Below are 22854 nucleotides of genomic sequence, written 5' to 3'. Positions count from 1 at the left end.
TAGGAAAATAACTTGATCACAGTGTACTGAGAAAGAAAACTGAGGCATACGTGATGGCATCTTCAGAGAGATTCTTTGACAAAAAAAAGCCGCATCTTCATTGCCCCAAATAAAAATCTATGATAGCCCCCCTCCTTATTACATGCACTTCACTTTAACATGCAAAAAGAGAAAAAGGTTTTTTGGAGACACCTATGTCAAGGGAGTAAAGGGAATCAGCAAGAACTTACAGGGAGGCAGTGTGACTGGCCCTACTTTAGAGCTGCTCAGAGGGATGGTCCACATCCATGTCCACGCTTCTGGGTCCTAAGCCACTTAGACTTGTCGTGAGGGTGTGGAAGAGAAGACGCATAGCCCTATCTCAGGCAAAGGTGTTATTGAGCAAGTCTTGCCAAGGTTGTTGGTGGGGAGGGAATGTACTCTCCAGTATCATCTTTACCTTTGTGACTGCATAGATGAAGGCAGCTAGCCCTGACCCCATTCACTTTGACTGGCTAGACATGGGCAGTGCAGGTCACAAGTCTCAAAGCAATACAGGTTCCCTCTTTCACACTCCATCAATGTTTGTACAAAGGTCTATTGTTAACATAGTTCTCTCTTGATTCAAGATTAAGAGTAACACACCTGTTTTTCAACCACACAACTCACTTTCTTCCTCTACACACATCTGTTTTCTTATGGCCTCCTACGAGCATTTGGTGATAGCAATTCCAAAGAGCAACTATGCAAATATAATGCTTTGGAACTGCCCTGCAGGTAATTCGGACCCTCCTCCAGCTATTGCTGGGGCTCCTATGCCACCTAGACTTGTCATGAGGGTGTAGAAGAGGCTGCCTTTCACTCCCTCTTATAGCAGATTTCAGAAGAGATGTGGACTAGGTGCCAGACTAGGTAGAATCCATGGCTGTAACCATAGATGAACCCCACAACCAGGGTTCTGGGCTCACCCTCCCTCTGAAATCTTTTCTGCCTGCATTGCAAAAGTTGAATAATGCTTTGAAAAACACTTGGATTCCACAGTTACTATAACAACTATAATAAATAATGGGGATTCTAGAGTAATACCTCAAGTCTTTATGGAACTGTAAATAATTTTCAGTACAAAAACTGGAGAGAAAAGCCTGATATTTAATACAAAGAAAAATTATGAATCAGTCAATCTGGAGCAAGCTTTTCCTAAACCGTTTTAACTGGCTGTGATCACCCAGATTGATCAGGATGAATTTAATTCTCAAGAGCTTGAGTCTTTTATTTATAGCTATGGTACAGTCCAAAATCCTAGAGAAAGGCTACAATATTTACATACCACAAGGCGAGGAGGGGGAATAGAGGTCAGCCTTACTCACTGGGAGACTGGAGACAGTCTGGTCCAGCAAGCCCAGCAGATCTCCTACAGGCATGGTGCATTCGCTCTCACAGTCAGCAGCTGCCTCAAACTCTGTTTTAAAGTTACTCAGAAAAGGCTCTCAGGGACAATTCTAGGGCTGAAGGACCCCAAAACTATCTAATTTTACTAAACCCCACCTTTGTCCCTGAATGACATTAAATAGTAATACTCTCTTGATAAGACAAAAAAAGATTTTTCTTTTCCTATTTTGAAGGTGTCAGGAAATCACACCTAAGTTATGAGGGTAAGAAAGCAAGTCTTTGCTATAGAAACTTGCTTCATTGACTTGCAACTATTATGGAGGAACTGAAAGGCAATACAAATAGAGATAAATGGATATGAAAAAATGCTGACATTCCTAGACAAGCTGATTCTTCTAGGCAAGGAGCTACTATATCAAGCCCAACAAAGTGTGAAAAGCAATGTTCACCTTGCTGGTTAATATCCAGTTGCAGAAGGCCAGAGAATCAGTAATGTCTATACCTATAACCTTGATGTTCTAAGAAAATGTTTTTAGGAAAACTGAGGTTGCTTTTGTTACACATACACACACACACGTACACACATACACACGTGCATACACACAAACACACACACCCTTGGCTTATTATTTTGCTTTTGTTCTCACATTCAGAACAGAGATAAAAAAATATGCATGTTTTGAACTTACATTAGATTGTTATAGATGAGTTTTTAAATAGAAAAAAAAGCCATCTGATCAATTAAAAATTTCATATGATGTGAATGTAAACAAAAGTGGCAAAACTGGCCCATGGGAAGCTTCATTTCCAAAGTGGTATTTAGAAGTGGTTTTGATTCCCATCTCACCTCAGATGAGGGAAACCGGAGGAAATAATGTCCTAGTGGACCTTAATGTAAAGGAGGCTATAAGAAAAGTATTTTCTCCCTTCAAAACCAGTTTGGCTTCAAAGATGCCAATCTGGCAGAACTCTGACAGGAGCTAAAATGTAGTCTGAAAGGGCAGCCACAATCCTACAGCAAACCCAGGACTGGCAGCCAGCTCCTGGGCTGTGTGATTAAAACATTGTTAAGTCCTCCAGTGAAGTTTAAGGTGAAGAACAATTACTGTTATTACAATACATCCCTAAGGTCCATGCCCTCTACACTGTCTTGACTCCAATGCAGATGCAAATTTAGGTACAGCAACTGCTGCTCTCACTTTAAGAAGCAGTATCACGTCGACACACTCAACTTTCTAAATGATTGAAATGCACACCCCAAAATTCTACAGAACGAAAGAAATACATTTATAATATAACAGAATTTTCAAACCTAACTTCCTTCAAGAGCTGTTGCTCTTCTATTTCAAATTCACTCCAATTTTCTTGATTCATGAAATCTTGTCTCTCTACTCTGGCTGATCCTTCAACAGTGCAAAGGGTACCTGTAAAATATATCCTTTTGCCAAGCTTCTTTGAAGGAAACTTGCTTTATCATACAACTTATTTCTGAGAAGATAATGAAGACAGCCCTAAAAAATTGTCCTCTTTACCTGCAAAATTGTTATTTTTTGCTTATGAGGATCTGTAATAACTAGTTCACTACTTGCCTGCTGATTAAAGATAGCCCTTAAGAATAGTTTCTACCTATGGATTGTGCGTGTAGAACAATATTGCCTCAATGAAAAAAGGACAAAGGGCGAACAAACCTCCACCTTTCAAATCTGTCACATGGACTGATTTTGGGGAAGATTTCCAAAGGTATCGGTCTTTAATACTGGGACTGGGGAGGGAGGAATAGGAAGATGCTCAGCTGATGAATTCCTTCTTTGAATATAAAGAAATGATGATTACAGGGACAGCTACTCAATTTTTTTTTCCTCCTTTCTTTCTTAGGTGTTACAACCTCTAAGAAGGCTTTGTTTTCTATCTCCTTCATCAGTACCTGTCCTGTCTTTTTTTTATTATTATCAGAGCAACATGTGCGCCCATTCCCACCCCCAAAATGCTTTGATCTCTGTCATAAGCACACTGAGAACTATTAGCAAAAGGTATAGAAAACAGATGTGCTAAGTCCTCATTCTTCTAATGAAATTGCTATTTTGAAATGGTTTCTGGTTTCCTTGAAGCTCCTCCCACTAAGTACTACTGTCTGAGATTCTTGCTTTAATACAGGTCCCCACATCCCAAAAGACATTGAGGAGTTTCATAAATAGGCATCTCCACACTTTGGTAGTGTTGCCCAGATGGCACATTCCCTGCCAAGCTGACCACTAAGTGTTACAACATGGCACCAAAACCAAGAACTTAAGGATCCCCAAAACATCTTTCAATAGTTGGCTGTGACTTGAAGAGTTGAGGGCAGATTATTCAAACACCACATCTGACTACATGTTCTGGATTCCAAAATAAACTGACAGAGATTGAGACACACTTCAACCTAATACATGCTGAAGGACAGAGAAACATCCCAGTCATTGATATAGAAAAGAGGAAATCCTCACTTTCCCAGCGCCATTTAGCACCACTTCCTATTCACTCTTGTTAGCTTCCATTTCCCCTGTAGGTTTCCAAAATCCTGGTATATAAAAACAGAAAAGTGGTGGGGAAAACAGATGGAAAAGCTGATGTAATAACGTGGAGGGGCACGACGACTTCTCACTGTTGAAGGTTCTGCAGAGGCATATATACAACAGTTAGAAACGTGGCTTTCTTTGTAGATGGGGTTAAATCACCTAGGTTTCAAAAATGAAAGCAAAAGGATTTGGTGATAGTGAAAGCTTTCTGAAAATCTTTTTCTCCCCCAAAGTTCAAAGGGAAATTTAAATTGATGTCATTGCTAAATGAACACATTTTAAGTAATTCTAAGAAAATCTCTCTTTACTTTTTATTTTGTTTTAATTGAAGCTATTAAAAGCAACTGGGAGTCCAGAAGAAAGTAAGTTATTATGGAAAAAGTTCTTCTCGGTCCTTCAAATCACTGCGGTTAGGTTATTCATGTGAAAGTTCTACTATGATCAAGTTTTCTCTAAGAATAGTTTTAGCCACTGAAGTCTGAGAGATACTTGGTATATAATAGTGCCCTAGAGGAGAAAAAAAAAAACGATAAAACCCTCTTGTGTTTGAAAAGTTATTAGTCTGAAATGAAAAATATTACCTACTAAAAACAAGAGAAAAGGCTAGCTAGTTCAAGTCTGAAACCTAGATTGGAGGTTTCCAAGGCCCTTTTATTAGGGGAAGGTCCCCTTTATAGCACAAGACTTCACATATGTATTGACAACAATCAGATCAATTCCTAAAAACTAGGAATAAAAGGGAAAAACAAAACAGATGTACTTTTTTTATATAATGAACATAAATTAAAAGAATTTATAAAATGGTTGCCTTTCTTACAGAATAAATGCAGAGTGTATTATGAATGCACCTCCAGGTTTAAGATGTTTTGTTTTCCAATAATAAATAAATAAAATTTGTTCTGAAGTTCTGATCCACCCTGCAGCAGGACTGAGTCATTACTGGCTTTTCTTCCCTGGGTCGCTCTTATGCGCAGCATTTGGGTGGACAGGGGTTACCAATTTCACTGGCCCATCTGCGTACTGGCTATCCTTTCGGGGAGGCATCCGCTCATTTATTCGGTCTAGACCTCGAGCTTCTTCAAAACTCCGGATCCTGTGCTGAAGCGAAAACCCTCTGATAGCTACAGAAAAACAGGAAAGGGAGGAGCTTAATTAGACAGCAAACCAACAAACAAACCCCTTAGCATATAGCAACTTCCTAGAAAAAAACATAGAAGGGCAGCAACGGAGCACATGTCTGGTGATGGTAATTGGCAATATCTGATTTGAATTGGGCTTGTCTGAAGCAATTGCTTCCTTAAGACCCAAAGGGTGAGCCAAAACTGTGAAAATAATTTCCACAGAAGCTCAATACAATTAATCATAGCAGAACTATACCTGATGAAAAGCTAAAAAGTTCTTACTCAGCCCCAACATATTTGAGAAAGTTTCTTATGAACCAGAAACGTGCTCAATGACAGAAATAAGGCAACAGAAGAGTAATAGAACAAGTTAAACAGAGTAGTAACTTTAGCACAAACATCACACTGATTACAAAAAAAGAAAAAACAACAACACTAAGAAATCTGGTCTTTTTATTTAGAAGGACAGTTGTTTGTTTTTTTTATCTTGCACAACCAGGAGCTGAGTTAAAGTTTAAAAGCCATTAAACAGCCTCTAGATATTTTCTTTTCTGTCGAACGTTTGTATTATCAAAAAGAGATATTCCCATCTTGGACCACCTTAACAAAAACAATTAAATTTATGAGATACATTTATCAATTCTAGTGGTTTTCTCCAGATTTATAATTTATTACTTAAAATCATTTTCAAAGGAACAAAGATAATTTGGCTTGACTGCCCCGGACAACCTCAGAAATGAATCGAACTACATTGCTAACTAATTTTGCCTCTGTTCTTGAAAGCCTTTAGAACCACTGGATACAGAGGCTCACCTGCTCCAATCGCTAGTAATCAAATGAGTGTCTTTTGTGCATGGAAGGAATCAGGATTTAGTTATTTGACCCCTCATGACCAGTTTCTGAAGTTTCAGCCACTGCATTAAAACTGACAGAGCCCAGAAAGCACTGTGGCTGTGGAGAGGGGCATTTAAAAAAACACAAATACAGGACACAAAGGAAGCACTTGCTTCCTGGGCAAGCCCAGAAATGTCTATTTGTTTTCTCACTATTAACAGTTCTGGTGATGCAATAATAAAAGATCTTAAATGTTGACAAAGCTTTTTAAAACTAGTAGACAGACACAAGATCACATCTATCACAGGAATATGGCCATACCTTCCCGGGCCTCTACCGCTTCTACTGTGGCTGTAAGAGCAGGAGCAGTGGCATGCAAAAACGAAGATAGAAAAAGAGTGAGTAAACCCGCACAGACATCCCCAGGGCCCATCTGTTAGCTACTCCCACCCAGAAAAAAGTCAACTAGTTAGAGAAGCGAGAGGATTATTGCGAAAAACTAAACTGGGGGGAATTATGAGTTTGGGGAGTTTCTAATATTTTTAACATTTCAGGTGTCATGGGAACCTTTTCTAGTCAAAGGCATCTACTGCTGAGACCATGGAGCCCATCAAGCTGACTGAGAAACCAAGAGTTACATTGCTTTCCTCATTTTAAGTAGCAGCTGCTAACTTATGTCTTGACGTTCACAGATTGAAATAACTTGTTGAGTCAAATCATTTAATATTACAACCATCTTTTAGATGATATTAAATGAGCTGCCGCTGAGTCCTACTCAAAAACTTATTTAAAACTAGTTATTGTTGGTCCTCCCTGGTGGCACAGGGGTTAAAGACACAACACTATCAAGCTATTGGCAGCCATTGCAGCATGAGTTCGATCCCTGGCTAGGGAGATGACCCACATGGCGCAGCAGACTTCTGACTCACCCGCTGCTCCCCTCAGCAGTGTATTTCAGTACATCTGCCTGCTCTGCTCCCCACTCTGTTTCTGGTGAATCCTCTCACCTCCCCCCCATCTCTGGCCTACGCCCCAATATTTGTATGCATAAATAAGTAAATCTTAAAAAAAAACTAGTTATTGTTCTCAAGAAACTTATGTAGGGTCTAAGTGTCTTTCAAAATTACTTAATGAACAAGTGGCCTTTGATTAACAGACTGGAATTTGGAAAGAGGAAAATGGGTTGGGTTAAAAGTTAGGGAATATTTCTTGTCCAGGGGTGGAGTACTGAGCCAGCAAAAGCATAAACATATTCAACTTCAGATACAAATTCATGTGCCATCTGGAATCAGAGAGATAGCAGAGGCTGGCATTTCCAACCCATATGGCTTGCATTCACTGTGCAAGAAAGCAAGTCAATCACTAAGAAGGACTTCTCCTATAACTTAAACATTATTCCAACAGGTGAACTTCCTTGCATCTTCTTTGTAAGACAGTAAAAGTTCTAAAAATGAAAAGGTTATGGGTTGTAGAAAAAAAGATCTTGTTAGGAGAACCCTGTCCTCTCAATACCAATTTTTTAAAAGAAGGCAGGGAAGAATAATGAATAGTAGCAGTTCGCTGTTCTTGAGGCTTTATATATGGATGAGAGGAAAACTGGAAGAACTGAAAGTTTACTTCCTAATGCAATGTAAAAAAATGGAAACTTGGAATCAACTTACCAACTGCTTGCATCTGTTAAACATATGCAGGCATGTGTTAAAGCAATGTCACCCCCTCTCTAATTTCCTCAAATAGAACAAATAAACTTTCACAAGATAACCATAGCACCTTCAAACAGCACATTGTGGATACAACTGCTAGAAAGTAGGTGAACAACGCATTGCCTAACACTGTGCAGTGCTGGTCCAATGAGTGGGAGAGCTATGTGGTGAAATGCACACTGGCATGACACTGCTTAGGGCCTTCCTGGAATTGCTTTTTGCACTGGGTATGGAGGTACTGGCCAGCAGTAAGGAACAGTATAAGAAAGTCATATAGTACTGAGAAACTGTTTTTTTTCCCTTTACTGAAATACATTTTCCAGTAAAGATTATTTATTTTTACTAAAATTCAATTGATAAAAAATAAACTTAACTTCTTTAAGTTGTGCAATTCAATAAGGTTCATGTATTTAGAGCTGTGTCACCATCACCACAAATTATGGTTTGAACATTTTTATCATCACAGAGAGAAACATCATTCCTCCTATCCCTAGACTCATTCTATTTTCTGTCTTAATAGTTGCCTGTTCCAGACTTTTCATACAAATGGAATCAAATAATATGTAATTTTAGTGATTTTTTCACTTAGCATATATCAGTACTTCATTCCTTTTTGTGACTGAATAGCATTCCACTATATGGCTGTATCACATTTTGTTTATCCACTCACTCACCAGTTGATGGACATTTGGGTTATTTCTGTTTCTAGGCTATTTTAAAGAATGCTGCTATGAACATTCATGTACAAGTCTCGTGTAGATATGTTTTCATTTCTCTGGGTTATGAGGGTTTTCTCTGGGTTTTCATTTCCCTGGGTTAAGAGTAGAAGTGCTGGGTCATAGGTATGTTTAATCAACTAAGAAGCTTACAGATTAGTTTCTAAAGTGGCTGCACTATTTTATATGCCCACCAGCAGTGTACTAAGACTCAGCTTTCTCCACATTTTCACCAACATTTGTTACCATCTGCCTTTGATATCTCAGCCATCGTAGTGGATAAAAGCAGGATCTGTTTGTGGTTTTGATTTGCATTTTCTTATAGTCTGACAATGTCAAACATTTTTTCACATATTTGTTGGCCATTTGTATGTCTCCTTTGGAAAAATGTCCATTCAAATTTATTACCCATTTTTTAATGGTGTTATGTATCTTTCTGTTATTCAGTTAAGAAAGTTCTTTATATTTTCTGGATATAAGTCCTCTATCAGATATACTATTTGTAAATATTTCTATCCATTCTGTGGGTTGTCTTTTCACTTTCTTGATGATTCCATTTATAGCATAAAATTTTGATTTTGGTGAGGTCCAATTGGCTGATATATTTTTTTTTTTTAATCTTATGGTCTTTGTGAAGTGTGTTCAGTTGTTGACCTTGATTTTCCTCTTATTTTGGCTAGTAGGAAGCTTGGAGTCAAATCTGTGGTTAACTATTGGCTTTATTTTTGTTTTCTTTGTGTTTCAATATCCAAACATATTTAGTTTATTTCACCATGCTGTATGTATACTGTAACTTACTCAAACCCCTCTTGGAATCAGATGGGGCATAAACGAACACATGCTGTAAGGGCATATGGAATATTATTGGCTTAAAGTTCTCCATGTAGTTATAGAGACATAAAGGTTTTTTTTGGCTAATGCTGCAGTTTGACAATGAACCTGTAGAGCTGATACACGGATAGGAAAGTATACACTCAATTCCTTTCTATCAATAAGAAGATAAGCTCGGGCCTCCCCGGTGGCACAGCGGTTGAGCGCTGGGTTGCAAAGTTACCCGCAGCCTCTGCAGCGCCTGTTCGATTCCGGGCTGCTCGCTCCCCTGCCACCGGAGGAGGGTCCCACATGGCGCGCAGACCTCTCCTGTCGCCCGCTGCTCCCCTCAGCAGTGTACTTCGGTCCTTCTGCCTGCTCTGCTCCCTGCTCTGGCTCTGGTGAATTCTCTCACCCTCCCACTTCTGACTGTACCCAGTGCTTGTATAAATAAATAAACAATAAATAAATAAATAAAAGAATTTAAAAATTAAAAAAAAAAAAAAGAAGATAAGCTCTAAAAAGTTGATTCCAACATTCCTTTTGTTATTCTTACCCATTCCTGAAGATTTCTATCAATTTTAGAAGTACCCATAAAGAATCTGGTATTGATTAAATCACTCATATTCAAAACTATATACATTTTGGACTGAGAGCAAAGGTAGATTGAAAATTACAAAGAATTCCAAACAATAACTCTATAAAATTCTCTTTGTATTCTTCTCATATTTGGTCTTTCAGGGCCTAGGAAAAATTGATTCAGATTAAAACAACTTTGTGGATCAGTAAATTTTTCAAATTTTCAAGTAAGGACATTATAAGAGATATTAACCTACGTTTCTTCCTGTTAACTCTAAATTGCCCTGCAGAGATGTTCTCAGAATATCTCCCAGGACTAATTACCAAAGTAATGGTAGAAATGTATTTAGCTTAGAAGAAACTGAACATTTATTTGAGAATCAAAAATTCAATATGAAATAGCTTACTGATCTTTTCTATGAAACTGCTAAAATTAAGAAAACTAATTATGCACTTTCAAGGAGAAAACGTTCATTCTTCCTTCTAAATAGCTAAAGTCTAAAATTCTAGTATTCAATTTTAAAAAGGGAAAATTCAGTTTTATTGAAAAAAGGGAGAGGGGCCTCCCCAGTGGCCTAGGGGTTAGTCTCAGTGCTTATCACTGAGTTTGATCCCTGGCCAGGGAGCTGACTCACATGGTGCAGCAGACCTCTCCTGCCTTGCACACTGCTCCCCTTAGCAGTGTATTTCAGCACATCTGCCTGTTCTGCTCCCCACTCTGTCTCTGGTGAATCCTCTCACACACATACACCCCTCCCCAACCCATACCACTGGCCTATACCCCAGTTCTTCTATGCAAAATAAATAGATAAATTTTAAAAATAAAAGATAAAGGGGGATAAAGGAAATTTGTTTCTATTAATCACTAGTGGTGCTACTTCCACAAAAACGCAAAGAATTCAAAAGAAAAATATAAGTAGAAATAATTCTGTATGACAAGGGAACGAAAAATAGCAATGGTACTCTAGTTTAAGGTGTTAATGCTCCAACTCCAGTGTTCATACCTAAAATTAGTCATCTAATGAAGTGATGGCTCTTCAACTTTGCTTGACTGGATCTATGTTTATTCTAACAAACATCACTCTCTTCATTCAGACTTATGTAAAGTTCTGTCCTGAGAAGTCAGCACCCATGTAAGTTTTAAAACTGACCCCCTTGTTAAAGGGTGACTGTGGCACTGGATTGGGACGTGGCTTGCAGGTAAACTCCCTCACTGTTTGATAATTCTAACAGCAAAAAAAAAAAATAATAAAGGTATAAAACATACACAAGTAAGACTTCTCACATGCACAACTGTGAAGTCTACAGCACCATACACTTTTATATAAAACATTCCCACTACTCCAAACTTCCCTTGGGTCCCTTCAGGATCAATATTCTCCCATCAAAGCAGTGTCATTTTAACTTCATTACCATTGATTAGCCTGCTGTTCTTTGAACATTATATAAATGAGACGGTTTGTGCTCTTTGGTGTCTAGATTTGCTAATTTACTACAATGTCTATGAGATTCAACCATGTTGTTGCAATTATTCATGGGTTTTTTTATTGCAGAGTGGTATTTTGATATGTAACAACACAGTTTTGTTTATCTCTTCTTCTATTGATGAACATTTGGGTAGTGTCCTGTTCAAGGATCTTATTAGTAAAATTAAGGCGAACATTGCTAAGCATGTTCATTAAGGTGAACATCCCTTGGCAGACACATGCACGACATTTTCTTGGATTTATACCACATGTGGAGTTGCTGAGTTTTAGGGTAGATATATGTTTAACTTCACTGACTATCAGTTTTCCAGAGTGGTTGAAACAATTTACTAGTCCATCAGCAATGTGTCTAGTTCTAGATCCCCACAAACTCAGCAGTACTCGGCACACTCAGGTCTTCTAGCTTTAGCCACTCCGGAAGTGTGCAGTGGTATCTCACTGTGGTTTTAATATCCATTTGCCGGGTGACTAACTGTCTCAAACATCTCTTCATATGTTTATTGGTTATTTTGATACCTCTCTTGTGAAGCACCTGTTTAAATCTTTGACTATTTAAAAAAAATGGTTGCCTGAGTTCTTACTGAGGTGTTTTTATTCTGAATACAAACCCTTTATCAGTCATATGCGTTACAAAAATCTTTTTCCAGTTTCTAGCTTGCTTTTTCCTTTCTTAATCCTGTGTTTTTGTGAACAGAAAAATCTTAATTTTAATAAAAGATAATTTATTGATGTTTTTCTCTTAGTGTTAGTATTTTTTTGTGTGTTGGTATTTTTTTATTTAAGGATTCCTTATCTAACCCAATAACTATTCCTCCCTACTTTACTCTGGGAGTTTTACTTTTTACAATTAAGTTATAATTCAATTAGAATTAATTTGTATATGGAAAGAAGGGTCAAGACTTATTTCCCCCCAAATGAATATCCAGTTGCTCCAAAACCCTTTACTGAAAGAAGCTCCAATTTTAGATTTTACATGGACTATTAGATAACAGGAACACAACCATTCATGAAAGGAGCATTTTTCATACTCACCTGTCTCAATAGTCTGCTTTCCTCCTGAGAGGACACCCAGAGGGAGTGTACCTGTAGGAGTCAGGCCCTTGAGAGTCAGCACACTCTCACTCTCTTCCCTGCAAAGGAAGATCAAAGCCCTGGGTTAATGCCACAGGGTGTCTACCACTCAGCACCAACTCAAAGACACTTGCAAGAAGTTAAGAAAAGATGCACTGAGATGTAGGACAGGTTCTCCTACTCCCTACCCTTCCCCTGACCCAAAGGTAGGGCTGTTTTCTGTAAATATTCCAATTTTAAGCACTCAGTCTGCTTTTCAATGAGGCCCATGTGCTGTTCTAACATCTGCCACATTTCATCCCATTTAATCTGCCTAATAACTGCATAAGGCAGGTCTTGTTATTATCACTCTTTAACAAACAAGAAAAATGAGGCATAAGATCATACAACCAACAGGAAGAATAGGCAATCTGGCTCCAGAATCCACCCTAAACCTCTCCCCTGACTACAACTAAGCTAGGACGAAAAGAATGTTTGCCAGGACTGTGCAAGTCACTTCAATACGTAGGTCTGATTCAATCTGCACTCTACCTGAACACCTATAGGTCTAATACCAAATTCCAATTCTAAAAAACTTCTGAAATCAACTTCTAATTTATTCTTGAAGTGCTTTCACCCCACAATGTAATGATAGACTTATCCTTACCGAAGAACTGAAAAGACCCGTGCCATCTTCCCAATGGCTCTGATTTTATTCTTGATGATCTCCTTTCGAACTGTTGTACCTCCTTAGAGAATACAAAGAAGAAGTGAGTTACAGGAATATGTTAACAGAATAGTTAAAAAAAAAGTAGGGTTTTTCTAGGTTAAAGAAACTGTTTTTAAAAAAGAAATCAAGGCCGACGTTTGTTTAAATAAACAAAAATCCTAGGAAGTTCTAAGGAGCAAGAGAAAAATTAAATCCAGAAGAGAAAAGGATGAAGTGAAAAAAATGGAGGAGCCACAGAAAAAAAAGACAGACTGAGCAGTTCTATGAGAGGTCATTTGTGGTTCTGAAATGTTGAACACAGCAAAGAATGAAGCATACATAAATAAAGACAGTAGATACAGCAGCGATCTCTTGAGAATGCTGTGGGCCACCTCAGGACTCAGGGTTTGGCCCAAATGGCAAGGGACGATCCAAGCAGCTTGTCTTCTGCATGTGAATACAACGCACAGCCAGCTCTCCTGCACTTGGGCAGTCTGCTTTCATTGATTCCTCACTCACATACAAGTGAGTTATTCCTACCATATACAACTGTGCAGAACAAATTATGATGACAAGGAAGGTATTTTATAAAGCAAATTCAAAATAGTTAACAGAAGACTTCATGGCCTTTTTCATATAAAAATCAGGAAATACCTCGTACTTGAGAAGCCAAGGTCCAGGCATGCACCAGGTGACCACAGTCAAAAGTCAGAAAAGAAACAGCCCTCTCCTTCCTCACCCCCCAGCTCTCAATATCCTGCAGGATTATAAAGCAGGTCCAGAGAAAATACAGATGTTAAAACAGAAAGGGAGGATGGAGAGCCTGTTTGAAACTATTCAACTACCCACTAACGAGCCTACCTAATAATACAGTGTGGTAGGACAGACAGCCAGGACGAAGCACATGTTAGTAGGGTACACCTTTCTGATAGCGTGAAATGCAGTGATCTTCAGGGAGAAGAGACACCAAGAAACAATGAAATGAACATGGAAATATGAGAAGAGAAAGTGAAGCTCACAGGGAAGTGAGGACAAAATTCCAAGTGAAATGCAACAAGAGAAGCAGGCTATCATCTTTACCATTTCAGAAGAGACATCCTAGGGTCAAGACAGACCCTTCAATCACAGGTCTCTTGTTAGTACCTTTTCCATTTAAGAGTTTTGCTTTATATTTATTCACATATATTGTTATCCAACACATTCTATTCCCACAAAATTAAACAAAAAGATATTTGTGGGACAAATGATGCTAGAAACTAGGAACAAAAACAAAGGGCAGAACAAACAGCTCACAAATCTCCTAAGGAAAATGCTGTTTTTACTTTAATGGCACCTGTATTTTCCTCCTACCATTCTGGGAATTTTGTGATTTTTCCTTTTTTCAGCTTTATTTTTCTTCATAATCTCACGTTCATTCAAGTTGCCCTTTTCTGTCTTGTGCTTGCTGTTGTCTCTCTCTTATAGACTACCCTGAGGTGTCCTGGTAATCCTTGTTTGCTCAAGATTACCAGGGAGAGGCTGAAATGCTTTCAGAGTTGGCAGGTGGAGCTTTACATAGAGGGCCAGGGTGGGCCCATGGTAGGGAGTCCTGCTAGTCCTTACTGAGAATGCAGATGGGATCTTCATTCACCTATTTTTGGAAAGGTATTGATGACCTCAATTGACCCTCAGTTCAGAAACTCTGGTCTCTATTTTTTAGAAATTAGCCTCTAGACATGGAAAGAGGCAGTCACCCATCGGCAACTAGGACTTCACTTGCCTTTCAAACAGCTTTCACCTATTTATTTTAGCTCTGTGCCTATCTCTCTGCTCCTGCTAATTCACAGTCCCTAAGTTTAACAACGGGTGCAACAAATTCCTTTGCTTTTTGAGGATTCTGTGCTGGACTCAACATTGCCCATCACTAAAGTAAGCTTTAGCTTTCTTGAACCTGCTAAGTAAGTCAGTAACACAAATCCATCTGTTTTCCAACTCCAAAAGTTCCCATAAAAATCTCCCCTATTTGTAGGTTTATAACTTTAAAAGTTCTTTTATTGTGAAGTATAATAATCATATAGAAAAGTGCACAGAGCAAACAAACATATGACTCAAAGATTAAAAAGCAAATGGCCACATAACTGCCACTCAAATTAATAGAAACCTGCCAGCATCCAAGATACCCCTTTGTGTACCGACTAGTCTCTCTCTTCCCAAAGGAAATCATTCTCTCGACATTTTACTGAAAGCACTTTCTTGCTATTCTTTATAGTTTTACCAAATATGGATGTATCCACAAGCACTAGTTTTATTGTTTTTGAACTTCATGTAATTGGAACAGTCAATGTGTATTTTTGCATCTCATTCCTTTTGTTCAGCATTATGTGAGAGTCACCCACGCTTTCACTGCTGCTGTAGATCACTGTCATTGCTGATACAATTCCACCATATGAATAGTCCACAATTAGTACTTTTTTACTGTCAGTGGCCATTTGGACTGATCCCAATTTTTGGTTAATTAAAGCGAGGCTATTATGACTTTTCCTATGCATTTCTCTTTGCCGCACGTATCCTTAGGGTGCGCATGCTCAGTTATAGACTATGTATGTGTTTAATTCTGGATAAGTGTTATCTACTATAGTAGATGTGCCAATTTATACTTAAGGGTCTGAGGATTCCTGTAGTTCCACATCCTGGCCAACACTTGATGCGATTCAACTTAATTTGAACCAATCTGGTGGTGGGGTGGAATCATCCACTGCGGATTTAATTTGTATTTTCATGACTACCAATGTGGCTGAATATCTTTTTGTATTTTTTTACTGGCCATTTTTGGATACCCTCTTTTGTGATTTGTTTAAGTCTCATCCGTAGTCTTTCTGTATTCTTTACGTGACTCCTCTGTGACTGTGCTTCAAATATCCTCTCCCACTCTGTGGCTTCACTCCTCACACACTTAACGGTCTTTTGGTAAACTCAAGTGTTCTTACTTCTAACGTAGTCCAATTTATTAAATTTCCTGTATAGTTAGTGTTTTTTCGTGTCTGCTTCATCTATTCCAATCATAAAGATATTCTGTAAATACTAGAAGTTTACTGTTTTGCCTTTCATATGTGGTTGTATTAATCTCTTGGAATACAATAGGGGTCAGGGTTAATTTCTTCTCAAATAGATGACCCCAACCATTTATAAAAATACTATCATCTTGGCCTCCCCGGTGGCGCAGCGGTTGAGCGCTGGGTTGCGAAGCTGCCCGCAGCCTCTGCAGCGCTGGTTCGATCCCTGGCTGCTCCCCGGCCACTGGAGGAGGGTTCCGCATGGCGCGCAGACCTCTCCTGCCGCCCGCTGCTCCCCTCAGCAGTGTACTTCTGTCCTTCTGCCTGCTCTGCTCCCCGCTCTGGCTCTGGTGAATTCTCTCACCCTCCCGCGCTTCTGACTGTACCCAGTGCTTGTATAAATAAATAAATAAATCTTAAAAAAAAAATTAAATTTAAAAAAAAAAAAATACTATCATCTTCCTACTACTCTGCAGAGGCACATCTGGTGTAAACCAAGTGCCTTGTATGCATGGATCTACTTCTGGATTCCCCATTCTATTTCAATGCTTATCTGTCCTTGCACTAATAATAATTGCTCTAGTTTATAATCTTGATGTCCTAGCGAGTAAGTCCTACCACCTTACTCTTCTTCAGACTTCAGCAATTTCCATATGAATTTTAGAATCTATTCTTAGCATTTCCATATAAATTTTTAAATGAAGTTCTCTGGTAATATTTGACTTTGTATTGAACCCACAGACCAGCTCGGAATGATTTATATCTTTCTAATTTTGAATCTTCCAATGAGCCATGACCATGGTGCTTCTTTCCATCTATTTAGATCTCCTTTAATTTTTCTAGTAATGTTTTAAAGTTTATGGCTTTAAGGTATCACACATCATTTGTTAGATTTATTGTTACAAATATTATAAATGGCATCTCTTTTTAAAATTCCATTTTGTTTTTGACTTTGTATTCAGCAATTCTGCTACATGCACTTACTGATTCTAAGAGTCTAGACTCTTAAGTTTTCTCTGTGTACAATCATATCATCTATGAAGACAATTATATTGTTTCCTTATAATTTTCATAAATTGTACTTTTTTTTCTTGCCTTATTGTATCAGATATGACTTCTAATATACTATATTGTATGTGTTGACAGGCAGTATCCTTGCCTGTTCCAAAGGTTTCAACAGTTCACTGTATGTTAGTATAGGTTTTATAGATACTTTTGTCACATCAAAGAATTCCTTTCAAACCTAATTTAAGAATCATAAATGGAAGGTGAATTTTATCTAATACTATTTCTACAATCTACTGAGGTATTTTTCTGTTTTGTTAATGCAGTTAATTATCTGCTTTTTGAAATAATTTCTATTTAAAAAGTTTTAGATGTAAAGAAAAGTTGTGAAACTAGTATAGCATTCCTTATACCCTCATCCAATTTCTACTATTAGCATCTTATATTAGTATATAATATTAATTGAATTAAAATTTATTGAAGTAACATGGTTTACAACTCTATATGGGTATCAGTGTGCAGCTTAAAGGTCTGCATATGCTACATTATGCGCTGCCGCGGACCATCACAGCAGTGAACGATGAGGCCGTCTCTCCCCCAAAAGTCTAGATTTTATTCACCATTGTACAGTTGACCCCCTTCACCTGTTTTAACCATCCTACACCCTTTTCTACTCCGGTAACCACCATTCTGTTGTCACAATCTAAGGATTGTTTTTGTTTTGTTTGTTCATTTGCTTTGCTTCATCTTCCACATATGAGTGAAAATATTTGATATCTTTGAAAATATTTGATGATCAAAATATTTGATTATCTTTCTCTGTGATTAAAATTTAATGTTAAATCTCTCATTTCTGGAATAATCAACTTGGTTGGGAGGTATAATTCATATACATATATGAAAATGCCAGGTGCACGTTAACTTTACAGCAAATTTACCAAACATTTAGGGATGAAACAATGCCAGTCTCATAAAAATTCTTGAAAAAGAAATGCTCTCCAACTCATTTGAGTTACATGAACCTAATTATGGTTCATATAACTATGATACAAAATATAGCAAGGACATTAATATAGATATAATAGTCCTAAACAAGACACCAGCAATATATATATATATCAATTCCATATATCTTTTTTATAATTCATAGTTTCCTGCCAAAATTTTAAATTCAGTCTGATATCTTGAACATCATAAACATAATTTTATCTTGTTTTTAAGCTTAGTTATTTTAAAGTTTGGTCTAATAAAGCTGATGTCTGGAGAACCTGGGGGTCTGTTTTTATTTTTTGCTGCTTCTGCTGGTTCTTATTTATGTCATATGTCTTCTTATATCCCCAGTTATTTCCGGTGTGAGCCACATATTTTATTTGAAAGACTGCAAAATTTAATATCTTATCTGATGTTGTAAGTTTAAAGAGGTTTGTCTTTGCCAGGTGCCTGGAACTACCTTATTTAAATTTCAGTACCTTCCAGGACTGATCTCTTTCCAGTTCACCCTTAATCTTATATAGCTGCAATCTTAGGGGTTCCAAAACAATGAGCAGAAACATAATAGCACTCAAATCAACTTTGGCAAACCATGAACTTTTTTAGCTTTTCTTAGGAGACATGTACAACCTCTTAGACCCCTCTCATTAACTCATGAATGTGTTTAGGAATGGAATAGTCCCAAATGTTGTTCTTATCTCTCTGATGTATGCCTTTTTCCAGATCTCAACTTGGTAATTCTTAGCTACATTGTTAGCTTTCTGAAAGTCTTTAATGAGGATTTTAAAAATACCTTGTCTAGCTTTTCTCGTCTGAAGAGACAGGGTTGATTTAAACTAAGTTGATTTAAAGTAGAAATTCTTAGTTTATATCACAAATAAAACCAAAATTATATTGATTTTTTTGGAAGAAAAAAATTAGAAGTGTGTTTTACTAACCATTTTAATCTAAAAGGATACTCTTAATTTCTTTTTTTTTTTTTTTTTTAAATAGAGGCATGTTTTATTTATTTATTTGTTTGTTTGTTTGTTTTGTTTATACATGCACTGGGTACAGTCAGAAGCACGGGAGGGTGAGAGAATTCACCAGAGCCAGAGCGGGGGGCAGAGCAGGCAGAAGGACCGAAGTACACTGCTGAGGGGAGCAGCGGGCGGCAGGAGAGGTCTGCGCGCCATGTGGGACCCTCCTCCTGTGGCCGGGGAGCAGCCGGGGATCGAACCGGCGCCGCAGAGGCCGCGGGCAGCTTCGCAACCCAGCGCTCAACCGCTGCGCCACTGGGGAGGCCCGATACTCTTAATTTCTTATCCAAAAAAAAATTTTTAAACATACAGCAGCCTGTAGTCACACATCTTATCAAAAATGGGAATGAGAAGATTTGACACGTAGTAGAATATCCTTAACAAATATTTACCTCACTATACTTGGCTTTAGGGCTAGAATGGCAAGCAAAAACCAATTTTGTCCCAGCACTCAAGGAGTTTAACTAGGAGAGGTAAAATATATTAATTTTGTAACAATACAAATGAATGTAAAATTGCAAATCTATCAAGTGCTATTACACTATATGAGAGCAAGACAGGGGTTTGAATCCAGTGAGGTAAAAGATGCCTTCCATGGGGCCTCCCTGGTGGCGCAGGGGTTAAGACGCAACCTATGAAGCTATCAGCAGCCACTGTAGCAAGAGTTCGATCCCTGGCCAGGGAGAAACCCACATGGCGCAGCAGACCTCTCCTGACTCGCCTGCTGCTCCCCTCAGCAGTGTATTTCAGTCAATCTGCCTATTCTGTTCCCCACTCTATCTCTGGAGAATTCTCTCACCACCCCCCCCACACTCTGGCCTGTACCCCAGTTCTTGTATGCATAAATAAATACATCTAAAAAAAAAAATGCCTTCCATGAGGAAGTTACAATGAGCTGACCAGGAACTCACTAGATGATAACAGCAGAAAGAAGGCTTGCATAAAGAAAATAATAATACAGGTAGAGAATCTATCACATACTTATGTCATAGATTTACCCAGCTCTCCAATGAGGACATTTAGATTGTTTTGAACTTTCGCTCTAAGTGACTATACTTAAAAATATTCCCATAACTTTGGCACAAAAGCATATCCTTTCTTAGTACATATAATAAAGTTCACAATAATTTCCATTTAGATTTGAAAATAAATGTTATAAGATTTATTTCTTACATATTTTACCTTCCCCTGACTTAAGTTCTTTATTTTAATTTTCACCTAGCTACACTACTTCCCCAAGAACTGGTTCCTTGTAGTGCTCTCCAGTCCCAGACATACAGGGACACATACTCACAAACGAAGCTCATCTGCTCTGCACCTTCAATGTGGAATCTAAAGCATTTAGGACTCTCTATGTTCCCTATGTCGGCCAGGCTCTCTCTACCATGTACACAGCTTATCCTTATAGTTGAGTGAATCACCTTAGTAGAGCTTGGAAACAAGGAGACTCAGAGGTTTGTGCTCAGATTCCATCATCTTTCCAGAATCTTCTGCATTGTCAGATAAGTTAGGATCTACCTTTCAAATCAAACCTCCCTCAACACACAAGGAAAAATATACTTGGTTGCATATGTAACAATATGTTATTAAACAAAAATCTGTCACAGGCCAATGAGAATAAAAACAAGTAGGCATAGAATCTAATAGAAAAATGGGCAAAAGGTATGAAGTGACAACTAAAGAGAGAAAAACTCAGTCAAAAACAAAATAAAGTGTTCATTAGCTATAAAAACAAATTAAAAACTTTAAAATGCCAGACGGAATACTATGAACTCCGTTCCACACATACAATTAACCAGGTACAGCTTTTCTAGAAATTATATGTATGCAATTTAAACTTGTAAGTGCTAATTGATACAGATAGTCAATTTGTAGAAATTTACATTCTGAACAATCAAGAAAATGTTATTCTTTATTTCCTAATATTGCTTTCCAGTTTTGCACACAACATATCATATCTGATTTATACTTATAGTCTATTTTCCCTCACCATAATACAAACTAATTGAGAACAAGAACCTAAACAGTACTTGGCACATACCAGACATACAAATACTGGTTATTGACAGAACATGTAAACTTTACTATACAGTTTTCAAAACTATTTTGAAATAGTTTAAAAGGAAAAAGTTGGGGGAAAAGTCCAATATCCAACAGCAAGGGATTGGTTGAAACAATGAATGTTGGACATGGACAACTACGTAACTATTAAAAATTACTCTGCAAAAACACACAGTAAATTTTCATGATTTGTTAAAAAAGAAAAACAGAGGAGAAAACACGTGCAAAGACAAAAAAGACATCTAAACACATATACATCGAGATGTTAACAGTGCATATCTATGAGATGGCAGGATTTTGGGCAACTTTTCCCCTTATTTATGGTTTTCATTTTTCATTTTTTATTTTTCTACAATGAACACAATTTTTTCAATAAAACAAATGAAATGATTCAAAACAAATTTTTTCACTTCTAGTTTAAATGAGGAAAAGTCAAGTTTACCTTCAATTTCATCATCAGAAATCAATTCATCATCAGAGCATATGTTGAGAATGTTAACCAGCATCTCTGTGACTATATAAGACAAAATATCCCAAAATGTATATAATTAATAAGGCACTTTCTCTAAAATAATGTGAATAACTAAATAGACATTAATGTTAAATAAAGACAAAAAGAGATTTGTCATTATGTTACTAAGAGTAACTATAAAGAGCAGCATTAAATGTAGGCCTTCAGGTTTATATAGAATTTGGAGTGATTACTTGCTCCAGGCAAAGTGCAGAGTCATTAAAGATTCCACTGATTTCATTAGACTGCTACCCAGAGTCTTTTCCGTACTGACACCCACATGAAAAAATTTCTTCCCATTTTACAAAGAAGTTAAGCCACTAAGTCCATGTCCAACAGGCCTATTTTATATTTGCACAGTGATTTGTATAGACATAGAAATATATTTCTAAGTTTAATATTTCCTATTCAAATATCTGTATTGCTGAAGAAATCACTGAAGGAATAGCATAATGACTTATGTTACTTTAACATCTTGGTTATAGTAGGATAGTTACTTTAAATTGACATTTAGATAAGAAAAGAATAATCAAGTAGAAGTAAACTTTAAAAACCAATTAAGTGACATTTGAAAAATGGCACAAAAAATAGTTTGTAGATAACAAACAAAACAGAAAATATTTCTGAAAACTTTAAGAACATTTCTGAATTGTCAGGGGATCCTGTAAATATAAAGGTGAACTTGGTCACTAGAGTTTAAATGATTGATTTTCAATTCTCTTACCTTTTTCCCCAACAAAAGGCAAGGACCACGTGAAAACATCCATAAAGTTTGGAAGCCAGTAGGGATGTGGAGAACAGTTAAACTGCCTGATATTCATGACATTGTTTTCATACTTTAACACAGCAGCTAAAAAAGAAAAAGCAGGAAAATATAGCACAAAGGCATATGACATGGCAGCCCACCTACTTTGCACAACTGATTATCTACTATACAGCACTCAGGAACCTACTTCTCATTTGTAATTCAGTACTTGATATTTAAGAGCAAATGAAAAATCTTAAAGCATCTTATTTAGTTCATTCCTTTAAGAATTATTCCAAGGAATGGTCACCTAAAGGGCTCATATAATAAAAGTACAAAAGAAAGTAATCTCTGAAATTTCAAAGGGTACCTGCATAGGAAATCTTAGGCTCCACATGAGAAAAATTTTGTCATAATTACCCTTTTAATAGGCCAAATGGTTATAATTATGACTCTCCTTGGACCTATTGGTACCTATACATCTAAAGAATATGCTAGAAAGAAAAGCAACAGAAGAGGGGGAGAAAGATAGAGGTATAGAGTAGCCTTTTCTAAGAAA

At 37.4% G+C, this 22854-nt stretch overlaps 2 protein-coding genes across 6 annotated transcripts in view; both read right to left on the bottom strand.

Moving 5' to 3' along the window:
- Positions 1 to 4122, bottom strand: part of SORBS3 (sorbin and SH3 domain containing 3) — a 30510-nt gene extending 26388 nt beyond the window's left edge. For 2 of the 3 annotated variants that reach the window (XM_037495689.2, XM_054690521.1), the window contains exon 1: positions 231 to 4122. The gene's annotated coding sequence lies outside the window, so the exon portion shown is untranslated. The remainder of the gene's footprint in view (positions 1 to 230) is intronic. The other variant, XM_054690520.1, reaches the window with a different exon arrangement.
- A 93-nt stretch (positions 4123 to 4215) lies between these two features.
- The window catches only part of PPP3CC (protein phosphatase 3 catalytic subunit gamma), a 53536-nt gene continuing 34897 nt past the window's right edge, over positions 4216 to 22854 (bottom strand). For 2 of the 3 annotated variants that reach the window (XM_037497610.2, XM_054690522.1), the window contains exons 9-14: positions 22275 to 22400; positions 21482 to 21553; positions 12891 to 12972; positions 12206 to 12303; positions 6200 to 6229; positions 4217 to 5044 (exon numbers count right to left, since the gene is read on the bottom strand). In XM_037497610.2, coding sequence (XP_037353507.1) covers positions 4860 to 5044; positions 6200 to 6229; positions 12206 to 12303; positions 12891 to 12972; positions 21482 to 21553; positions 22275 to 22400 — 593 coding nt within the window. In that variant the 3' untranslated portion in view covers positions 4217 to 4859. Of the gene's footprint in view, positions 5045 to 6199; positions 6230 to 12205; positions 12304 to 12890; positions 12973 to 21481; positions 21554 to 22274; positions 22401 to 22854 lie in introns of all 3 variants that reach the window. The other variant, XM_037497608.2, reaches the window with a different exon arrangement.

This window comes from Talpa occidentalis, unplaced genomic scaffold (genome assembly GCF_014898055.3).
Source record: "Talpa occidentalis isolate TD23 unplaced genomic scaffold, MPIMG_talOcc4v2.1 talOcc4.8, whole genome shotgun sequence".
NCBI classification, from domain to species: Eukaryota; Metazoa; Chordata; class Mammalia; order Eulipotyphla; family Talpidae; genus Talpa; species Talpa occidentalis.
Note: the sequence above shows the minus strand (reverse complement) of the source record. Positions and strands in the feature narration are given on the sequence as shown.